General features: G+C 54.4%; 4 protein-coding genes across 5 annotated transcripts in view; 2 read left to right on the top strand and 2 right to left on the bottom strand.

Moving 5' to 3' along the window:
- RFC2 (replication factor C subunit 2) overlaps nt 1-16,841 on the bottom strand; it is a 210,729-nt gene extending 193,888 nt beyond the window's left edge. The window contains exon 1 of the mRNA XM_054517044.1: nt 16,835-16,841. The gene's annotated coding sequence lies outside the window, so the exon portion shown is untranslated. The remainder of the gene's footprint in view (nt 1-16,834) is intronic.
- On the bottom strand, nt 630-4,257 carry LOC118694361 (fibrinogen-like protein 1-like protein). The gene is made up of 3 exons (XM_036395396.1): nt 4,254-4,257; nt 3,078-3,200; nt 630-1,270 (listed from the first exon to the last, which is right to left on the bottom strand). The coding sequence occupies exons 1-3, from the start codon at nt 4,255-4,257 to the stop codon at nt 630-632; spliced, it is 768 nt and encodes a 255-aa protein (XP_036251289.1).
- Nucleotides 8,449-14,447, top strand: LOC118694360 (fibrinogen-like protein 1-like protein). The gene is made up of 4 exons (XM_036395395.1): nt 8,449-8,452; nt 10,558-10,701; nt 12,103-12,165; nt 13,813-14,447. Exons 1-4 carry the CDS (start codon nt 8,449-8,451, stop codon nt 14,445-14,447), a joined length of 846 nt encoding a protein of 281 aa, XP_036251288.1.
- Nucleotides 16,738-19,452, top strand: VPS37D (VPS37D subunit of ESCRT-I). 2 transcript variants are annotated; one of them, XM_036395424.2, is made up of 5 exons: nt 16,738-16,901; nt 17,742-17,913; nt 18,413-18,495; nt 18,631-18,780; nt 18,856-19,452. In XM_036395424.2, the coding sequence occupies exons 1-5, from the start codon at nt 16,779-16,781 to the stop codon at nt 19,099-19,101; spliced, it is 774 nt and encodes a 257-aa protein (XP_036251317.1). In that variant the 5' UTR covers nt 16,738-16,778; the 3' UTR covers nt 19,102-19,452. The 2 variants fall into 2 exon arrangements, with proteins under 2 accessions (XP_036251317.1, XP_036251316.1); XM_036395423.2 differs by having other exon boundaries at nt 18,631-19,452.
- Nucleotides 19,453-21,069: the final 1,617 nt, after the last annotated feature.

Genomic DNA, 21,069 nt, shown 5'->3' with positions numbered 1-21,069 from the left:
AGCAACGACCCAGCTATGAACAGGGGCAAACTGTGAGTGAAGGTTGTGCATGATCAGGGCTTTGCTGGCCCTGTTGGCTAATTGTAGCCTTACAGTCCAGTGTGCAGTGGCTGGAACAAGCCATTGAAAGGAATATTGCCTAACACAGCTTCCCCCAAGTCTGCCACCCTGAAGAGTGGGCAGAGTGATCCCCCCACACCTTGTGCAGGCAGACATGAGGCAGCACAGTCTGGCTCCAGGGTTTATTGCAGCTGATTCCTCCCACCATGGATAGCAGAGCTGTGGGGTGTGCAGGGCTCAGGGAGGGAGCAGGGCCTGGGCAAAGCAGGGGTCACCGACTGCAGGGGAAGGGAGCTGGCACCATGTCCCCCTCCCCAGGATGGGAGCGGGTGCACCCACCCCAAACCAGTGCCTGTGCCCCAGTGCCAGCCAGCATCATGGCACTGGACAAAGCTGCCCATGTGCCCAGCGCTCCGGGTGATGGCTCCTGAGCCCCAGAGCTGCTGTGTTTTGGCTGGTGAGGGAACAGGAGCTGTGGGCAGAGCAGGATGTGCACTGGGACTGGCATGGGAATGGGGCACCGAGCTGGGGATGGTGGCACCCCCACACTCCCGGGGGGCCGGGCACGGTCAACACACATCTGTGGGTTTGACCAGGATGAGGGAGGATGCACAGTCACCTTTATCACAGAATCCTGGCCAAACAATGTAGTTTTTGGCATTGAGCAGGACGTTCTGGCACCTGTTGTACCACCACCCCCCGTAGCTCTTGGCGCAGTTCCCGCTGTACTGGTCCTGGTCCTTGTCGACTGTGCTGAACTTCATGTTGTCATGAATGCCCCCCTTCTTGGGGTGGTAGAGGGTCAGGTAGTCATCCCCATCTCCAGAGTGCCTGCCCAGCCTCAGGGGGTACCCGCTGGCCTCGCTCTCCACTCTGAAGATGTCGTACTCGGCGTAGTGGGTGACGTTGGCTTTGTCGCGCACCACGAAGCGCACCTTGTAGGTGCCCTGCTGCGTCAGCAGGTGCAGGTACTCGGTGCCCAGCCAGTAATCGCTGTGCACATTGCCAAAGCCGTACTTGTAGGTGGTCCAGGATTGCTTCCACGTGAGCTCGGTGTCGTGGGAGTTTCTCTGCACCACGGTCCAGCCCTTGCCCTCGGTGTCCATGTCGCACCAGACCACGCGCGGGGGGGACCGGGCGGGCTGGATCACGTACACCCCGCTGGGGCTGCCCTTGCGCAGGCGGCTGCAGTCCGGGGGGAACCCTGAGGCTGCAGCAGCAAACACGGGGTGGGGGAGAGAGAAGGTCCATTGCTGCGTTGGGATTTCAAGGTTAACCTCGGGTCCCTCCCCTGCAGATTCCCTCCCAGGTGTGTCACTCACCTCTCCTTTCCCTCCCTGACCCCTCCCAGCACTGTCTGTCAGTCCTGGCATTCCAGAAGGGCACTGAGTGATTGGCAGATCCAAAGGATGCTCTCTACCCCTGGGGGCATTGGCCCATCCAGGTGTCCTTTGTCCCTTTGTCCCTCCCCTCCTGTCCCTGCTTGGTGCCTCCCTGCCCCTTCCCTGCCCCTCTCCCCGGGGTTAAAGGAGCAGCAGCCACAGGCTCAGGGAGTTCTGTTGGAGCTGGTGCTGCATTCAGAGGCTGTGGGCCAGAATAAAGCTCTGGATCCAAACCCTCCATCAGAACCGACTCCTTTCCTTCACCATCACCTGAAAGCTTCTCCACAGAGGGAAACCTGAGGAGCAGCCCCTGCTATGGGGGGAAGCTCCATCCCAGCACCACCAGAGCTCCTGCAGGCCTGGACGTGTCCCCAGTGCCCAACTGCAGCACCCAGGCAGGCAAAAGTGTCTGTGGGGTGAAACACCACACACCCAGCCAGCCAAAAGTGTCTGTGGGGTGAAACACCACACACCCAGCCAGCCAAAAGTGTCTGTGGGGTGAAACACCACACACCCAGCCAGCCAAAAGTGTCTGTGGGGTGAAACACCACACACCCAGGCAGCCAAAAGTGTCTGTGGGGTGAAACACCACACACCCAGCCAGCCAAAAGTGTCTGTGGGGTCAAACACCACAGTGCCATTGTTTGGTTCAGCACCAAGGGCCAGACAAGCTCAGGCACGTCTCGTCAGGCTATATTGGTAATTATTCCAATAGTCCATGAGTCTGTCAGGACAAGGAGCTTCTGGAGATGGGTGAGGACTCAGGAAAACAAGGAGTGGTTCTGTCTGTAGCTTTTCCACTGGCTTATCCTCAGGGAACCTTCAGCCTCTGTAACAGCTCTGGAACCTATTTCTCATGATTTGCTGTTTCATTTGGAGCCTCTTGCCAAAGAAAGAAGGGTGAAAAAAATCTCAAGGATTGCCAATTATGTCCTCAAAGTATGTCTGGCCCATATACCCTTGATATACTGAGCTGCAGCTCTTGCAGGGACCAGAAGTATCCAAATGTTCCACTGGATGAGGATTTGTAATGAAAATTTATGTTTTCCCTGGGGCTCATGGCATTGGATAAGAAGGCTTAGTTCTACCTTCATCTTATAGAGGTCTCTTCCCCCAGCTTGTTATAATTTATCTGATCTCTCATGACTTATTAGCCAAACTAATTTGCCATCTAATTTGTTTTTCTTGGTTTGTGTCTGACTGGAGACAATTTGCTGTGGGTAATTGCAATTCAACCCACGAAACTCTGGGGTCTTGCAGGTACTGTAATCATCCCTTGAAGGGAGGAAGGGGATGTTTCTAATCCAACAAGAGCTCAACAAATAGCTAGGAGGATCTCTCCTGGAACTGAGCCTCATGAACACGGCACAGCAATCCTTCCAAGCTGTGGTGTTTTGGCAGAGCAATCCTTCCAAGCTGAGGTGGTTTCAAACCCTGTTGGTTTCAGCGTGGACCCACCAAGGGGGTGAAGGTGACGTGGCAGGAGCCAGGCTGTAAAAGCCGTGGCCCGGGGGTTGTGTGTGTGAGGAGTTCCTGTGCTGTGCATCCCTTTGGGTGTTTGCCCCCCTTCCCTGGCACAGAGCAGCCCTGAGTGTCCCCCTCTGTGCCCCTCTGTGCCCCCTGTCCCCTACTCACCGCTCCGGGGGCTGGCCGTGGGCACGGCGGGGCCGGCGCTGGCGCAGAGCAGCAGCATTGCCACCACCACGGTGGGCAGCAGGACAAGGTCCCGGTGCAGCCAGGGTGTCCCAGCCTGGAGCCCTGGGGAGGAAAGTGCCCATCACTGATGCTGGCAGGGGTCTCTGTACAAATCACCAACGAGACAGGACTGCTGGGAACGTGCCTTGAGCTGTTTCATTTTCCAGCATCAGTCTCATTCCATGGTTATGGCAATGGGAAGATGCCAGCAGCTCACATCCCAGGCAGCAGACCAAGAATTTAATGTTACAACTCACTTTATAAGTTTTTTGACTAATCACACAAAGCAAAAGCACATTGACAGTAGTTCTATCTAATCACTATAAACACGCATACCTTTGATTAAACAATGCTTGCTTATTTTGAATACAATACCTACTTCTAAGCTTTAAAACACAATACACAGAGCTCCATTATTAAGCTTCAACCTTCTTAATATCTTGCTAGATAAACTTTTCTGTAGCTTAGAGAGTTATTCTAGACAAGTGTTAATACACAGATCATTGTTCTATTTGTCCTTGCTTTTCTACAGTTTAAATATTCTGCTGACCAATTAATTCTCCTGACCAATCTCATGGCTACTGCTTAGCTCTAATCTTAGTTCTACTGCCTCTGGGGCCTACCTTTTGCAGCTTTCCCAAAACCCTCTGATTTTGTGGATTCCCACACATCCCCACAGCTCCTACTGCACTGCTCCCGAGCAGACAGGAGGAAATGCAGAAACCCAAACCCTGTGTGCTGACCAGCAGCCCCCCTTTGCTCCCTGCACTCCCTCAGCTCCTGGGGAGATGCCACCGTGCCTGGGGCAGGATCCCTGAGCAGCCACACATGCCACATGCACTGGTCAAGCAGGGAAGGGACCAAGGAGAAGCTCAGGTCTCCACATTAACCCCCCTGGACAGGATGTTGGAACACATGGCCCAGGTAGCCTGGGGCAGGCACAGGCTGGCACTAAGTGTGTGTGTTGTTTGGTGCTTTGCTCTGGCAGCCCTCCTGCTCCCAGGGAAGCTCACAGCTGCTGTCCTGCTCATCATTCTCTGTGCATACTCACCCCGTGAGGTCTCATTTGAGCCCAGCACCACACTGGAGTGAGGTGTAGCTGAGCAGGAAACTCACCCATCACGACACACCCAGCACAGCCACGCAGAGCAGGAACCCAGTGGAGCACCCTCCCATCAGAGCTGTCCACGCTGCCTTTATAGGCACTGCACACACCCACGTGTGCTCACACTCATCATTTCTCGAGGCACAAGGAGGCACTTGCAGATTGTGGCTGGAGCAGTTTCCAGATCCCATGACGGCACAGCTGAGGGGAGGGACACGTGTGCTTCCAGCCAGAGAGTGCAGAATAACCCCCTCCATGCTGAGGAGTTTCAGTTATTGACTGTCCCTACATAAACACTACATGTGAATTGCACACTTGGAGCCAAATCCAGGGAGCTGTGATCAAAGTGAAGTGGAGAGACCCAGCTTTTTAAGGATATACAGAAACCAGCAAAGCAGGAGAGGTCTGTGTGACCAGTCCTGAGTAAGACCTTGGAAAGCTGAGGACAGGTCCTCAAGAGAGCTGCCCCCTCACTAACTCTCCACTGGCAGGTTTTAGGATCAGTCACTGGGCTGGAGCCAGTGTCCTGCAGGCAGAGCTGCAGTGTCCCCTGGCACCCCAGGCTGCATGCTCTGAGCCAGGGCTCCAGGTAACAAACAGGGGTCTGTGGGTCCCCAGTCCCTGTCTTTGGCCTGCTGAGTCCCTACAGATCCACTTTCAGCCCTAGAAATGCTGACCAGAAGTTTCTCTGTCTTCTGGATCAAAATGCTCTCTGGACAAATGCTTTGGGAGGGGTCTTCTCCTGCTAGAGGATCCATGAAGCTTCATAAGCTTTTCAAGTCAAATTTTAAGATAAAGACGTGGCCTTCTACCTTCATCTTCTCTGTTGGTTTCTGATCAGACTTTTTTTCATGGCATAGCTTCACATGTGCTCTTCACAGCAATCCAGGGTCAAGCTGAGGTTCCCACCAAACTTTCCATGCTGTGGGAACCAAGCAGTGCCACTTGCAGGCCTTGATGGACAGTGGCATCCTCCAGACCTCTCCAACGTAATGAATCCCTGGTAAGGGATTCCTGGATTGAGAGGACGAGAGAAAATAGTCAAGTTGTAGTCAGTAGTCAATAGTCAACTCCTCAAGTTGCACCAGGGGAGTTTTAGATTAGATATTTGGAAAAAATTCTTCATGGAAAGGTTGTCAAGCACTGGAACAGGCTGCCCAGGGCAGCAGTAGAATCACCATCCCTGGAAACATTCAAAACATATGTGGATGTGACACTTGAGGATGTGGTTTGTTGGTGAACACAGTGATGCTGGGTTGACAGGTGGATTTGCTGTTCATAGAGGTCTTTTCCAACCTTAATGAATCCATGATTTTTTGATCTGGTTCCATCTGAACCCTTCAATGTCACCTGTGCCAGCTTGGTGAGAGGCTGGGAGCCAAGGAGGAGAGGAGGAGGAGATGATGAGATTGAGATGAGATGAGATGAGATGAGATGAGATGAGATGAGATGAGATGAGATGAGATGAGATGAGATGAGATGAGGAGGAGATGTCTGTCCCGCCAGGTCCAAGCACAGTAGAAAGGGCTGAGTGTGGGCTCCATGTGAGGCAAACACAGCTGGATCCAGGATCCTTGATGAAGGGACACAGGGCAGAGGGCAGGGCTGGAAATGTGCTGTGGCAGAGATGGGAGCAGTCCATCCAGGAAATAAACCATCCACAAAGATCCATCCAGAAAAAGTGAACAGAGAGGGGACTGGAGTCCCCCTTTGTGCTCCCAGTGTGGCTCAGGTGAGGACTGGAGCTCTAGGGCTGAGTTTAAAGTGAGTTTAAACCTCACAGGCCCAGGGGAAGGTCCTGGGTGGGACAGACCACCAGCCACGAGGGCCATGGCAGCTGTTAACCCTGAAAGGGCAAATCCCCCCAGCTGGGCTGGCTGTGGGGGCCCAGCACTGAGATGTGAGGGCTGGGGAGGGGGTCTGCAGAGAACTGGAGACACAGGGTATCCAGGATCAGGAGGATCTCGGGGTTTGGCCTCAGTGCCAAAACAGTGAAACTTGAATGGGCTCTTTAGGGTCACATCTGGGTCAGTTGTGAATGTCAGGGAATGGAGGTCACATAACTTCTCTTCCTTTTTCTTTAAATCTTTTTGTCTTTGAACACACTCAAGCTGATTTTTAAAATCTAATTTCCCTTCCTTCCGCTTGTGTCTGTTGGCTCTCATGATTTCCAGTGCACCTTCAAGGAGAGTCACAGAATCACAGGGTGATGGAACAGTTTAGGTTGGGAGGGATTTCTGGAGGCCATCTGGTCCAAACCATGCTCAAGCAAGTCCTTGTCCAGTAAAGTCTTGAACACCCCTAAGAAGAGAAATCCCACAGCCTCTCTCTGGGCACCTGTCCCAGTATTTGATCAAGCTCATGTTGAAGCAAAGTTGTATTTCTAACTTGAATTTCTATGTTCCAGCTCAGATCCATTGCTTCCCATCCCACCATCATGGACATCCTTGAAAAATCTCCATGTTCTTTGTGTGCTCCCATAAGTTCTTTGTGTGGTCCCATAAGGTGGTTGCTGTCAGCAATGGGACCCCTTCTGAGCCTGCTCTTCTCCAGGAGGAACAAGCCCAGATCTCTCCAATTCTCCTGATGTGTCCTGAGCTCCAGGGCTCCAGTCAGCCTGGTGGCCTCCAGTGGCCTCCAGACTTGCTCCAGTCTGTTTCTTGCAAGGGGGGTCCAAAGAGGACACAGTGCCATGAAGAGCCTGTCTCCACCTGCTCTTCACCCTTCCACAAGGCAGCTCTAGGCAGCCACGAGATCCCATCTCAGCCCTCTCTTCTCCAGGCTGGACAAACCCATCTTTCTCAGCATCCCCACAGATCTCCTGCCCTAACTGTCCTGGTGCTCTTAGCTGGATCCTTCTGGAGCTGGAGCTGAAGCTGCTGCTCTGCACAGGGACCCCACACAGCCCTGCAGCTGCTGTCTCACCTGTGGAGGTGAAGAATCCCTTCCCTCACCCTCCTGGCTGCATTTTTCCAGATGCAGCCTGGAATGCAGCCACAAACAGAACTGTGGCTGTTCCAGAACCAAACATTGACCAAGGCCAGGCTGGACAGGGCTTGGAGCAGCATGGTCTAGTGGAGGGTGTCCCTGCCCATGGCAGGGGGATGGAAGAAGATGGTCTTTGAAGAAAGATTTCTCATTCAGAGAAACACAGAATCCTGGAAAGGTTTGTAAAATGGTCTCACTTGGAGCCCCTCTCTGCTCTAGGAGCACTTACACCATGGAAGATCAGGATGAGCAAAGCAGGCAGGGGAAAGGTCACAGAGAGGATTTCTCCAAACACCCAGCTCTATCCTGGGCCCCAGCTCCTGTTCAGTGCATTTCAGAGAAACACAGAGTCCTGGAAAGGTTTGTAAAATGATCTCACAGAAAATGCCAGACCTTTCTTTCAAATCTTTCTGGCTGCTGGGCTGCAGGAGCCCTCCTAACTCAGAACACTGCAGGCACCCATCCCAGGGAAAAGGGAGGTCTGGCATTTTCTGTACACATCCATGGTGTGAGTGCTCCTAGAGCAGAGAGGGGCTCCAAGTGAGACCATTTTACATCAGTGGCACTTCATGATGCCCAGAACTCCCTTGAGATTGCTGCAAGGGCCACCATGGTGCCAGGGGGGCCACAGTGGGTGTTGCACAAGGGCAGCGTGGCAGTGGCAGGGCAGGGGGTGTCAGGAGGACTGGAGTGGACCTTGGTGAAGTTCAGGGCTCAGTTTCCCAGAGCACTGGAGTACCTCTTCCCTGAAGGGTCTGTGGGGTTCCCAGGGGCTGCTGAGCTCAATGTCAGCTCTGAAGGGAGTGATTGACGCCTGATGTTTGATTTCCATCCAGGAGGTGAAAGTCACCTGGGTGTTTACTCACCAGTTGAGCTCTGTGGAGATGCCCCAAGAACGTCATTCCCTGGGGAAACACTGCACACTGAATTGTGGTCATTTCAAAGCGTTTGCTTATTGGCACCAAATTATTTGCTTTGCCTCTGGAGAAAGCTCTTCACCTGTGAGACTTCATTGCCTGAGGACTGATCACTTGATGGTGGAGAGCAAATAAGCCCTGAGCCACTGGTCCTGCTGCCAAGCAGAGGACAAGTGCAGAGCTTTGGGTCTCATGCCTCCACCCCCTCACCTGCCCAACCCTATAACTTTCAGGCTGGACACCCCTCCAGCCAGGCCAAAACCACCCAGCTCTGTGCTCCACAGGTCCCCACAGAGACAGCATGGGTGAGTGTAGCGCGGGATGGATGGGATAGGACGGGATGGGATGGGATGGGATGGGATGGGATGGGATGGGATGGCACCTCTGTGTGTGCCTGCAGCTCACAGGGTGTCCCAGCACTCTGCTGTGGGGTCTGTCCTCCCCACACCCTGGATATCCTGGTGCTGGGCCCTTGTCTGTGCCTGCTCTGCCCTGTGCTGAGCCTGCATGCTCTGCTATTTCCAGGTTGTACCAGTGTAGCCCTGGAGCACCACACAGACCAATTTATAAGTTTTGTATTTACCATTCTTTGCAATTTTCAGTTCTCCAAAGAAAGTGTTAAATACTCTAGTGTAGAAAAGGGATTTTTTAGATTTTCCTGCTGAATGTGTGATATTGAACAGGTACCCAGATCTGGAGTTCAGATGCTCAATGGCACATTGTTGTCCCCAGAACAGCACCCACGAGAGGCTGATCCTCCTTTGCATCTCCTTCCTATGCAGAGTTTTCATGACCAGTCCCAGGGGAAGGGCTGGAGGCAGGGGGGAGCATTTCTTCCCTGGGGGCCTCAAGGAAAAATGTCTTTAAACATGTCCTTAAACACAACACATCCAATGTTATGTAGGAGCTGAGAGGTGAATCAGTTGGAGTGAAGTGTGTTTAAAAGACTTGCTGTAAAACTGTAACCAGCACGATAGGTTGGGATGTCTCTGAGCATCCCCAGAATGGGGTGTTTGTCTCTAGGGTGGCTGTGATTCCACACAGTGGTTCCAGGCTGCCATCCATGATCATTTTCCTTCTCAGGCATCCCAGAGAATGGTGCCAAACCCAGGTACCCCTGGGAAATGCAATAGGTGTTGGCTCTGCTTGGTTTTGAACAGGGAGGGTTCACACCGGTAATCTGCCAGGTGAGCTGTGAGTGTCTTATCAGGAACAGAATTCCCCGTGGGCAGGCAGCTCCACAGTGTCCCACTCCTTAGGAATCAGGACAAACTTTCTGTTATTTTACTTAGCTTGAATACTGCAGAAAGTGTGCTGGTTTTTCCTAGTGCTCTGACCAGCTGTCCTCATATAGAAACCTTGAGCAGCCACACAACCAACATAACCACAGAAAGGGCATCATTTACCCCAGACCCACTCTGATCCTGGAGGCTGTGCTGCCTTCATTTGCCATGCTGCTGGCACACACACAGCCCTGCCTGGGGCTTGTTCCCACCCCAGGGTCCTGCTGCCCACAGCCCCAGGGCAGTCCCAGCTCAAACCACTGCTGAGGGCACACCTGGAGTGCTGTGTCCAGTTCTGGCCCCTCAGCTTGGGAAGGACATGGAGGGGCTGGAGCACATCCAGAGGCTGGAGAGGGGCTGGGAACACAAACCCTGTGAGGAGCCTGAGGAGCTGGGGGTGCTCAGCCTGGAGAAAAGGAGACTCAGGGCTGCCCTCATCACTCTACAGCTCCCTGAAAGGTGCCTGTGCTCAGCTGGGGCTGGGCTCTCTCTCCAGGCAGCACTGACAGAACCAGAGCACACAGCCTCAGGCTGTGCCAAGGGAAATACAGGTTGGATATTAGGAAAAAAGTTTTTTACAGAAAGAGTGATAAAGTTCTGGAATGGCTGCCCAGGGAGGTGGTGGAGTCCCCATCCCTGGGGGTGTTTAACAAAGCCTGGATGTGGCACTGGGTGCCAGGGTTTAGCTGAGGTGCTGGGGCTGGGTTGGACTCGATGATCTTAAAGGTCTCTTCCAACCTGGTCATCCTGTGAATTCTGTGATTCTGTGAATTCTCTGCCATGGGAGCATGATGGGAGCTGGGCAGAAAGGGGATTCCTCCCTCTGTGTTCACCCTGCTTGTTATGCCTAGTCCCAAGTCTTGAGTTTTATAGGGATTTCTGATTGTGGACACTTTGAGTTTGGACAAAGTTTTGGCACTTCTTTGGTCTCAAATACCACTACAGCAGGTGCCACCACTAATGACTCCTGCTAATGTGTACAGGAGACCTCATCTAAATGAACTCATCTACATGGCTCTGAGGGAGCTCTACACAGAGTTTCATTTTCCTATTTTACTCTGAATGGGGTTAGTGGCTTTCCAATAGAAGATTTCTGATCTCTTTCTTCCAATCCCTTCCCATTTCAGCTACCCAGGGCCTTTGTCTCCTGCTTTTGACCTGCCTGCTGGCCCTGGCAGTATCTTTTCCTGATGTTGACATAAGGAACTTGTACCTCCTCAATGGCACCATGGATGACATTATGAATGCTCCCCCAGAGCCCTCCCAGATTGGTAAGTATGGCCCTGCAGCAGGGAGAGGCTAACAAGGTCCTGATCAGTCAGATCCTACAGAGCCTACATCCTCACCAGCCTGCCCATACCTCTGTCACACCAAGGAAGGACTAAATACTGATCTGAGTGTCCTACTGGAACAAGAGTAACCTTAGGGTGCCCCTCTGCTTGCTGCCTGTCTCACCTCATGCATGGCATGAAGTTCTTCTGTCCATAAGGGACAGAAGAACAGCCCAAAGCTCAGAGCTCACAGCATCCCATGAGAAAGGACAAATTGGCAGCAAGGCAAGCCCAGAGTCTTGTGGGCCATGTGCTCTACCTTGGAGAAGGGTTAAAGATGGTCCCAGTGTGTTTTGAGATCATGGAGGAGGTGAGACAGTGCCAGCTGAGACTGGAGGCAGGGAGGTAGGGAGCAGGTATTTGAGGATGTCACCTGAGCAGCTGCAGGGTGAATTGTCTCTTGTAGAGACAGGACAGGAGTGGCTTTTGTGATTTCATAAGCCTGTGACTGATCCTTGTGTTTTACAGCCATCAGTGGATACAGAGATTTCCTTGCATTAACTCATTCTAAACCACCCTCTCTTCCAGCAACATCCTTCAAATTCCCTTTTGAGCAGACACCTCTCCCAACTCCTGGCACCTGAGCCAGTTTTCCTCTGTCTGCTCTCACATTTCTTCCCTCCCTCTTTAATCCCTCTTCTTCCCAGGTCCCAGCTGCTGCTGCTGCTGCACTCTGACACCCATCTTCCCAGTGCTGCCACCACCTCTAGGGGTTTTCCCCTGCACAGTATGCCCAAATCCCTTCCACCATAAAAGCATCAGCCTGACTCTAGGAACCATGTAAATTCCCTCAAATTACCAACGTGCTGATACCTGAAATTGGTGAATTCCTCTGGAATTAACACCAGTAACAGAAAAATATCATCTGTAGAAGATTCAGCTCTCCTAGCAGGCTTCTGACATGTCTACTCCCCACATTCACTCTGTCACTGACATATTTTCTGAAAAATACTTTTGCCAGGATTTTTCTCCTGAGAAGCTGAAACCCTCAGAAAAGAAATGTAAACTATAACTATCTGATGGCTGTGGTATGTGGTCTGGAGATGGTTTATCAACATGTGCATCTTTGATTGGTCTCATGTGAATTGTTTCTACTTGATGACCAATCACAGGTCCAGCTGTCAGTCACAAGATTTTATTATTCATTCTTTTCTAGCTTTCTGATGTCGCCTTTCTCTTTTCCTTAGTATAGTTTTAATATATAATTTTCTTTTAATATAATGTAATAATAAAATAATAAATCAGCCTTCTGAAACATGGAGTCAAGATTCCCATCTCTTCCCTCATCCTGGGGACCCTCAAACACCACCACACTCACTCCTGTCTCCTGTGTTACTTTAGATGATGGTGATGGACACGTCCGGCAGGCCAGGGACCTCGCCCACCACCCACCAGTGAGCCATGGTGAGTCTCTGCATCTCCTGGGGGCTTCCACCATCACTGGGCTCACCAAGAGCTCTCAGACAACTCTCCCATGTCTTACACCTGCACTGCCAGGAATATGTTGATTTTCTGATGGGCTGCAGAGGTGCCACAGCTACAACCTCAGGGGAATCTGCTGCCAGCTGTGTCCTGGGCTCAGTACTTGATGAGGGGCTTTTGCAGGGGGAATTTTCACAAAAAGGTCCAAACTGGCAAGTGATGCCTCATTACTGGGAAGTGGTGATTAGTCACTTCCTATTTTCAGTACACAGTTGGATGTGACAGAATTACTGAGCTGGCTGGGTCAACATTAACCCCTAAGGCCAAAGATAGGTCCTACCTGGGTGGGGACAGCTGGTGACAGAGGTACAGAAGTGGAGCAAATTCCTTCCCAGCAGTGTGTAGGTACACTCAGTTGTTTGTTGTATGAGGTGCAGACACTCTGGGGCATGGAAAGGCCATAATCAAATCCAACAAGACAGGAAGTCTCCAAAGAGCTACTTGGGTAGGGCAAAAGAACAACAACGGCTTTGCCCTGTTGAGGTCCCAAGGGCTGATTTAATTGTTAGAGATATGGATGTCACAGCCACCCTCTCTCTGGGGCAAAGCACTAAACCTCTTGTGCTGTACCAGCAAGTGACTTTGTCCCCCAGATTTGCATTTGTCTGTGGTGATGCATCATCTGCACGACACAGGCAAATCACTGAGGCTCAGCCCAGCCTGCATGGGGGTCCCTGGGTGACAGAGATCCTGGCTTGGTCTCAGCAGACATTTTCACAGTGTGTCCCCATCAGTTGAATCCTGTCTTAGGAAGATGTGAAGCTCAACTCTTGTGATATTCACATACTCTTTGAACAGAGAGAGACATAATTCTGTCTCCCAGGGTTTTTCCTGGGGAAGGTAGTGAGAAAGCCCAGAGAAAGAAGGGAATTAACACAATCCTTATCTCCACTTGCTGCTCCTGTTGTTTGGCACATGTGGGATGTGCTATGGAGATTGTTTACTGAAAGGGATTTGTTAATTGGACTTTGTTGATGGTTGTTTGGACTGTGAGACCAATTGGATCAAAGCTGTGTCATAACTGAAAGGGTCATGGGTTTTTCTTTTGTATAGTGTAGTGTAGTACAGAGTATAGTATAGTATAGAATAGTAATAATATAATATAGTAATATTATATTATATTACTATAATATAATATTACTATGTTATATTATTACTATAATAATAGTAATATATTATATATTAATAATATATCATATGTATCATTATATATTATATTATATTATATTAATTATAATATATAATAATATAATATTATTATATATAATAACATCGTATAGTGTAATATAATACAGCTTAATAAGGCATTTGTTCAACCTTCTGAATCATTGGAGTCAGAGCACATTACTCCTGCGTCGAGGGCGCCCTGATTTGATAAAGTCTTACACTGACCATGCAAGAGTTTATCAAATCATTGATCATGTAATATTTTTATTTACTCCTGTGAGCACAGGAAGTAAATGAAAAGTATGGCAGGAATACAGCCTAGGAATGTGTGTGCAAAAGGATTCAGACACAAAAGAAACACCCCACTCTCAGGGGGATTTAATAACCAGCTCTTGTTTCCAGCGTCAGGGTGGCCCAAGGACTGCAGTGAGATCCCCCGGGGAAGCCACAGCGGCGTGTACATCATCCAGCCCAAAGGGCTGCACCATCTGGTGGTGTACTGCGAGATGAACGTGACCCACGGGGGCTGGACCGTCATCCAGAGGAACCAGAGGGACACCCCTGTCACCTGGGCCGAGGCCTGGAGCACCTACAAGTTCGGCTTCGGGAACGTGCGCACCGAGTACTGGCTGGGCACCGAGTACATCCACCAGATTGCCAAGCAGAAGGTCTACCAGGTCAGGTTTGTCATCCAGGACTCTGCAGACAACCTCAGCTTCGCAGACTACAACCTGTTCAGCGTGGAGGACGAGGAGCACGGCTACCGCCTGAGGCTGGGCTCCTACAACGGCACAGCCGGGGATGCCATGACCTCAGACAATCCCAACAACATGCACGACAACATGAAATTCTCCACAAAGGACCAGGACCAGGACACTTACAGTAAGAACTGTGCCTACAGCTATGAGGGAGGGTGGTGGTACTCATCCTGTTACTCCGTGCGGCTGAATTACAAGGGGGGCCTGACATGGGGCAACCTGTGCAAGGGGAACTGCAAATCCTCTCTTATCCTCATTAAACCAGCTTCCTATTGTTAGTGCTTCCTCCTCCTCCTCCTGTCCACAGTGGACACTCTGCAAAGGCTCTGCACGGCCAAAGAGTGTGAGCCTCTCTGGAGCAGAGCGAGGAGCACAAGGGTAGCAGGGCTTTAATGAAATGCCACTTTACAGTCCCCCTCTCCAATTGCAGACTCCCCTCTGCTCAGCTCCGTTCCCTGTGCTTGCCAATGATTCCTTGTTATTATGGTCATAATCAAGAATTAAAAAAACACTGATGAAATTTGTGGATTCCACATGTACCTTCCCTGTAGGAGGAAAATACACAGCCCTGGAGTTACATCAGAGTTTCCTTGCTGTCTCCAGAACTCACAGAAAGCAATGCCCCAAATTTCCATGTACTCTGAGCCTCTCTGCAGTGTTTGATAAGGCATCCAATAAACATGCTTGCTTGAGCTCATTCTTCAGTAATGACATCTGTTCTGTACCTCTGATCTTCTCCCCCGAGACCCAAGAAATCCCATGTCAGGAGCCAGAACTGGGGTCTTGAGGTTTATCATAGAATCACAGCCTGGTTTGGGTTGGAAGGGACCTTAAAACCCATCTCATTCCAAACCCCCTGCCATGGGTAGGGACACCTTCCACTAAACCAGGTTACTCAGCCTGGAGAGAGAAAGCCTTGAGTGTTTCTCAGGGATGTAAGAAAATTAAACCCAGTTACACTGTGATCAAGGCCCTGTGATCTGCACAGCATAGGGAGGGGATCCACACAGCAGAGCAGCTCCAGGATGGATTTGTGTTGGCTGGAAGACCAGCTGTCGTGTGCCAGGGTCAGAAGCTGGAAGAGAAAGGAGACATGGCTGTTAAAGGGGTCCTGGAATTTTTCTTCTGGGTTTCTAAATCCCTGCAAACATTTAGTGACCCTGTGGCAGCAGTTCCTGGTCCCAGTGGGGCAGCTTTCCTTAGGGGACAAAGGGGCTGCACAGACATGCCATGACAGGGTGACCCAGGGACAGGGTGATAACGTGACAGGGGGCCCCAGTGACAAGGGTGCCCTGGTGACAGGGTGTCCTAGTGACAGGGTGTCTAGCTGACAGGGTGATCCGGTGACAGGGTGTCCCAGGGAGAGGGTGATACAGTGACAGGGTGTCCCGGTGATACGGTGCCCCAGGGACAGGGTGTCCTGATGTCAGGGTGTGCCAGGGACAGGGTGCCACAGGGACAGGGTGTCCCACAGCTCCCACCTCTCCTGAGCCAGTGGCTAACACGGCACCAGGCTGTCCCAGGCTGTCCCAGGGCGGTGCAGGGCAGCGAGGAGTGAAACCGTGGTGGCGGCAGGAGGGACTCGGTGTGCGGGACGTGCCCAGAGGGCTGCGGGTGCACAGCGGGGAGCACAGGATGTGCACTGAGGGTGCAGGGTGCCCAGAGCAGGGCGCAGGGTGCACAGAGAGGGGAGCAGGATCCGTGCAGTGGGGTGCAGGGTGTGCACAGCGGTTGCAGGTTGCCCAGAACGGGCGCAGGGTGTGCACAGCCAGGAGGGAGCAGGGTGCTCACAGGGGGGAAAAGGTTGCCCAGAGCGGGATGCAGATTGTCCACAGTGGGTGCAGGTTGCCCAGAGCGGGGAGCAGGATCTGTGCAGTGGGGAGCAGGGTGCCCACAGTGGGTAAAGGGTGCCCACAGCGGGTACAGGGTGCCCACAGTGGGTACAAGTTGTGCACAACTGGGAGCAGGGTGCTTACAGGGGGTGCCCAGAGCGGGGAGCAGGGTGCCCAGAACGGGGTGCAGGGTCCGTGCGGCGGGGAGCAGGGTGCCCACAGTGGGTGCAGGTTGCCCAGAGCAGGGAGCAGGGTGTGTACAGGGGGTACAGGGTGCCCAGAATGGGGTGCAGGATCCGTGCAGCGGGGAGCAGGGTGCGCACAGAGGGCTCGGGTTGCGCGCAGCGGGTGCAGGGTGCGCGGAGCGAGAGCAGCGCCCGTGTCCCCGGCGGGAGCGGTGCGGGATCGGTGCGGGGCGGGATCGGTGCGGTGCGGGAGCGGTGCGGTGCAGGAGCGGTGCGGGGTCGCTGTGGTGCGGGATCTCTGCGGTGCAGGAGCGGTGCGGGATCGGTGCGGTGCGGGAGCGGTGCGGGATCGCTGCGGTGCGGGAGCGGTGCGGGGTCGCTGTGGTGCGGGATCGCTGCGGTGCGGGAGCGGTGCGGGATCTCTGCGGTGCAGGAGCGCTGCGGGATTGCTCCGCGCTCCGCTGCGGCTCCTTTAAGACCGGCGGGGGCGGCGGGCGCGGGGCGGCGCGCGCGGCTCCCGGCGGCGGGGGCGGGGGTCCCGGTGCCGGTCCCGGTGCCGGTCCCGGTGCCGGTGCCGGTGCCGATCCCGGCCCATGTCCCGGCCCGCGGCGCCGCCCGGCTCCCCGCGCCGCCTCGGGGCGCTGAGCACGGCGCAGCTCCGGGCGCTGCTGCAGGACGAGCCGCGGCTGCAGCGCGCCGCCCGCCTCTGCAGGAAGGTACGGCCGGGGCCGGGGGGCCGGGGGGCCGCTGTCCCGCCGCCGGCGGGGTCCAGCCGTGCGCCACTCGCTCCTCCGGGGCTGTCCCGGTGCGCAGGGCGGAGCTGCCCGCGGCCCGGAGCCGGCACTGCGGGGCCGGGGACCTCCCGCCGGCCCCATCGCCCGCTGCCCTCATCCTGACACCCGTCATAATCCCGGGGCTCCGGAGGAGCCGCAGAGCCACCGGCGGGGCGGGGGAGCCTCCGCCCGGGCGTCCCGACCGCGGCTGCGCGGGGCTCCCGGTGCGAAACCTCGGGCCACCAAAGCCAGGGCCACCAAAGCCAGGGCCACCAAAGCCAGGGCCACCAAGGCCCGTCCGCTGTCCCCCGCATCCCGAGATGTGCCGAGGCCCCGGCCCTTCGCCCGCCCTCCAGCCCGGTCTCGTTTTCCGCAGCCGGGATGAGCCCCGCGCCCTCCCGGCTGCGCTGCGGAATCGGGCGCGGGTTATTGTGGAATCGCCCTCGGCCCCATTCCCTGGGTGGCCCCGAGTGCGGGCGGGGTGTGCGCAGCCAGGGGAGGGTGCGTGTCCCTTCCGTGACATCCTTGTCCTCTGCCGAGCGCTTTCCCTGCGGAGATTGCCGCGGTCGGGTTTAGCCTGGAGGCTGCGTAGCCCGGCTGCAGCCGCTGCATTCCCCCGGGATGCGCCCCCTTCCCAGGCAAAGCAGAGGATGGAGACACTGCAGAAAAAGGGGGTTCAGCCCCGGACGGGCACTGCCCCCCGCCCAGCAAGGTGCTGGATCTGACTGGTTCTGCCCATGTCTCTCATTGCTGACACACACGGCCCCAATCCCATTCCCACAGTTCCAGAGTCTCCAGCTGGAGCGGGAAATGTGTTTGGCTTCAAATTGCACCCAGGCCAAGGTGAATCTGTCCCTGCGCCCGCGGCTGGAGGATGGGAAGGCTTCCCTGGCCATCAAGTACCAGGAGCTGCAGGAGATCCGAGAGGCCTGCTGGGACAAGCAGCAGCGCCTGGGTGAGTGGGGAGCAGCCCATGGGCTGAGGCACATCCACAGCAACCCCTGTTACTATGAGGCTCCAGGTGGGCTCAGCATTCTTGACCCTGCCCCAGGGAGATGGTTCAGCCGTGATCAGGAGTGGTGGAGGATGATGCTCCCTGTGACACAGCACATCCTTAGCTGGGACCAGCCATGGAATCACAGAATCATTTGGGTTGGAAGGCACCTTAAAGATCATCTCATTCCATCCTCTGCTGTGGGCAGGGACACCTTCCCTAGAGCAGGGTGCTCCAAGTCCAACCTGGCCCTGAACAATTACAAGGATGAGGCATCCACAGATTCTCTGGGCAACCTGTGGGATGGAAGCTTTGGTGTGCAGGTGGCTCCAGGGGTGTGTTTGGGGGGGTTTCAGTGCAAGGAGGGGGGCAGTGGATGCTTGAGGATGGGAAATTCAGCACCCCCAGCAGAGGGGGTATCAAGGGAAGGTTGGCAGCCCCATCCCCTTGTGACACACAGAGGTTTACCTGGAGAAGTGGAGCCCACAGAGCGCCCTGGGCCAGCTCCAAGCCAGGCTTGATGCCTCAGAAGCAGAGTCAGAGGTGAGTTATTGAGACCCCTGTGCTGTCATCCCTTCCTTACCAGGGCCACGGGGTCCTCTCCATGCCCTCCCATGTGCCAGGGCCTGCAGAAGAGCCCAGGCTCCAAGGGGTGCTGTCCCACTGCCCATCCCACAGGCCCAGATAAAGCAGTTCCTGGCCCAGGAGCTGCCCCTCGAGTCCTTCCTGGAGTCCTTCTGCCAGAGCCGCACACGCTCCCACATCTGCCGGACCCAGCTGGAGAAGCTGCAGGAGCTGCTGCAGAAGGAGCAGGTGCAGAAGGACCAGGTGGGCAGGAAGGACCCTGCGGGGTGCCCAGGTGCCCCAGCTAGCATGGCACCAGCCCGCCTTGCCCCCTTGCAGAGCGGAGCAGCCCCCAAAGCCTTTGATCTGTCCTACGGCTTTGTGCCTGCCGTCCTCATCCCCTCGGAGGCCGCCGCGCCCTTTCCCGTGCCGGCTGCACCTCCCAAGCACCATCTCCCAGCCCTGGCACAGCAGCCAGCATCTCCCTGCTCCGAGGTGCCCGGCCTGGGCTCTCCCCTGCGCCCCGTCGGACCCGTGCCCGTGCTCAGCGCCCAGCCCCGGGAGCAGGAGCCGCCGCACCGGTAGCGGGGCACGGTGGGGATGGCCCCGCTCCTGCCCCTCCCGGGGCCGGGCAGCAGCACCGAGGGCAGGAACAGGAGGGCTGGGGGTGCTGTGGGCACAGCTCCGAAGGGGCTGTGGGGTGGCACATGGGGGAGCTCACACAGGGATGGAGGAGCGGGGTTGGAGCAGAGGGTCCTGCATTGGGGAGGTGCCGGGGGGAGGGCTCTGCATCCACAGCAGGAGGAATGGGACAGGAACTGGGGGTGGGTGGCTTGTAGGGGTGTCAGTGGGCTTAGCTGGGAGGGATAGCAGGGAAAAGGCACAGGAGCACTGGGTGTGCCACATGCTTCCTAAATAAAGCCTCTTTCCATGCTCTGTGTGTGCTCTTTCTGTGCTCTGCCCCTTGCTCTGGCTATGAACAGCAGGATGAGACAGGAAAGGGTTTCCAGGGGGCACTTGCCAGGCTTGGAGGTGACTGGCAGCCAAGGAGAGCCCTCCAGCCTGAGGAGCCCCCAGAGCTTTCCTTGGCACTTGGCTCAGGACATCACTGCCCTGGGGCAGTTGAGAGCTCCTGCAAGGGGTGCAGAGCCTGCCATGAGTGTGTGCTTCCCTCAGGAGAGGTGCCAAGGACCAGTTTGGCCCTGCACATGGGGAAGGTACCCAGAGATGCCTCGTGCCAGCAGCAAAGCCCTCACCCCATGGAGGGTTATACCCCGTGTCCAGCTTGGGCTTGCTTGTGGTGATGTTTGCAGGGGTCCCAGGACAAGGGAAGAGATGAGAATCTTGACTCCATGTTTCAGAAGGCTGATTTATTATTTTATTATATATATTATATTAAAATAAAATTATATATTAAAACTATACTAAAAGAATAGAAGAAAGGATTTCATCAGAAGGCTAGCAAAGGAAGGAAAGGAATGGAATCTTGTGGCTGACCAGAGAGTCTGAGACAGCTGGACTGTGATTGGCCATTAATTACAAACAACCACATGAGATCAATCACAGATGCACCTATTGCATTCCACAGCAGCAAATAATTATTGTTTACATTTCATTTCTGAGGCCTCTCAGCTTCTCAGGAGAAAAATCTTGTCAAAAGGATTTTTCATAAAATATGTCCGTGACACTTGCTCACAGCTTGGCAGCCACTGCTCACATCAGCCTGAACTTGTGTGGGATCTCATCCCTTTCCCATCCCAGCTCAAGGGCTGAGATGTGCCTTTCCCATCCCCTCAGGGGCCACTGTGCCCTTTGTCATTCCTCACCCACCTCCCCCATCCCACCAGCCCTCACTGCAAAGAGTGGCAGGAGTCCTGAGCTCTCAGCCTGCTCCACCCCAGGCCCCTCTGTTCCTTTCCTTGGGATCACACAGTGGATGGTGAGTGCAGGGCTGCTGTTCCCCATCCCCTGGTTCCTCCAGCTGCAGCCTCCTGGTGTTTGTTTCCTGCTGTGGCATGTCCATTGTGCTGGATTTAGCTTTTGGGTTGGTTTCAGACTCTTCTCGTGCTCTCAGAGCCTGTCTGGCTCTGTAGAATTCTTTTCCTCTTTCCCAGCTGCCTGCCCAACCTGCATCTTGTCCCTGCTATGCAGACTGCTTGGAAATCATCCTAAGCAGCAGAAGGCCCTGGCTCAGGCCACAAGCCACCCCAAAATACAGGTCATTATCTTGCGGTGTCTGATCACCCTCCCCTACTGAGGCTACCTGGCCTTATGCCAAACATCAGCCCGCATTTATGGCTAATATTTCATTATTACCAGTTAAAGCAGCTTTAAAACTGGGATAAATAGGGGACCAGCCACTGTGCCTTTATTGCCATGTGAGGAGTCACTGCAATATTTGGAGTTTCACAAAGCACCTGCTGCTTTCCTGAGTCCCACTTTGGGCTCAGCCTGGCAGTGAAAGGCCTGTTTGCCAGCCAGGCTCTGTGCTCACCAGGCAGTGCTGGTGGGCTGCCACTGCCCTGCCACAGGGGACCAGGCACAGCACTGAGG

The sequence above is a fragment of the Molothrus ater genome, chromosome 21 (assembly GCF_012460135.2).
Source record: "Molothrus ater isolate BHLD 08-10-18 breed brown headed cowbird chromosome 21, BPBGC_Mater_1.1, whole genome shotgun sequence".
In the NCBI taxonomy this organism is placed as follows: Eukaryota; Metazoa; Chordata; class Aves; order Passeriformes; family Icteridae; genus Molothrus; species Molothrus ater.
The sequence above is the reverse complement of the archived record's forward strand: the minus strand, read 5'-3'. Positions and strand labels throughout refer to the sequence as shown.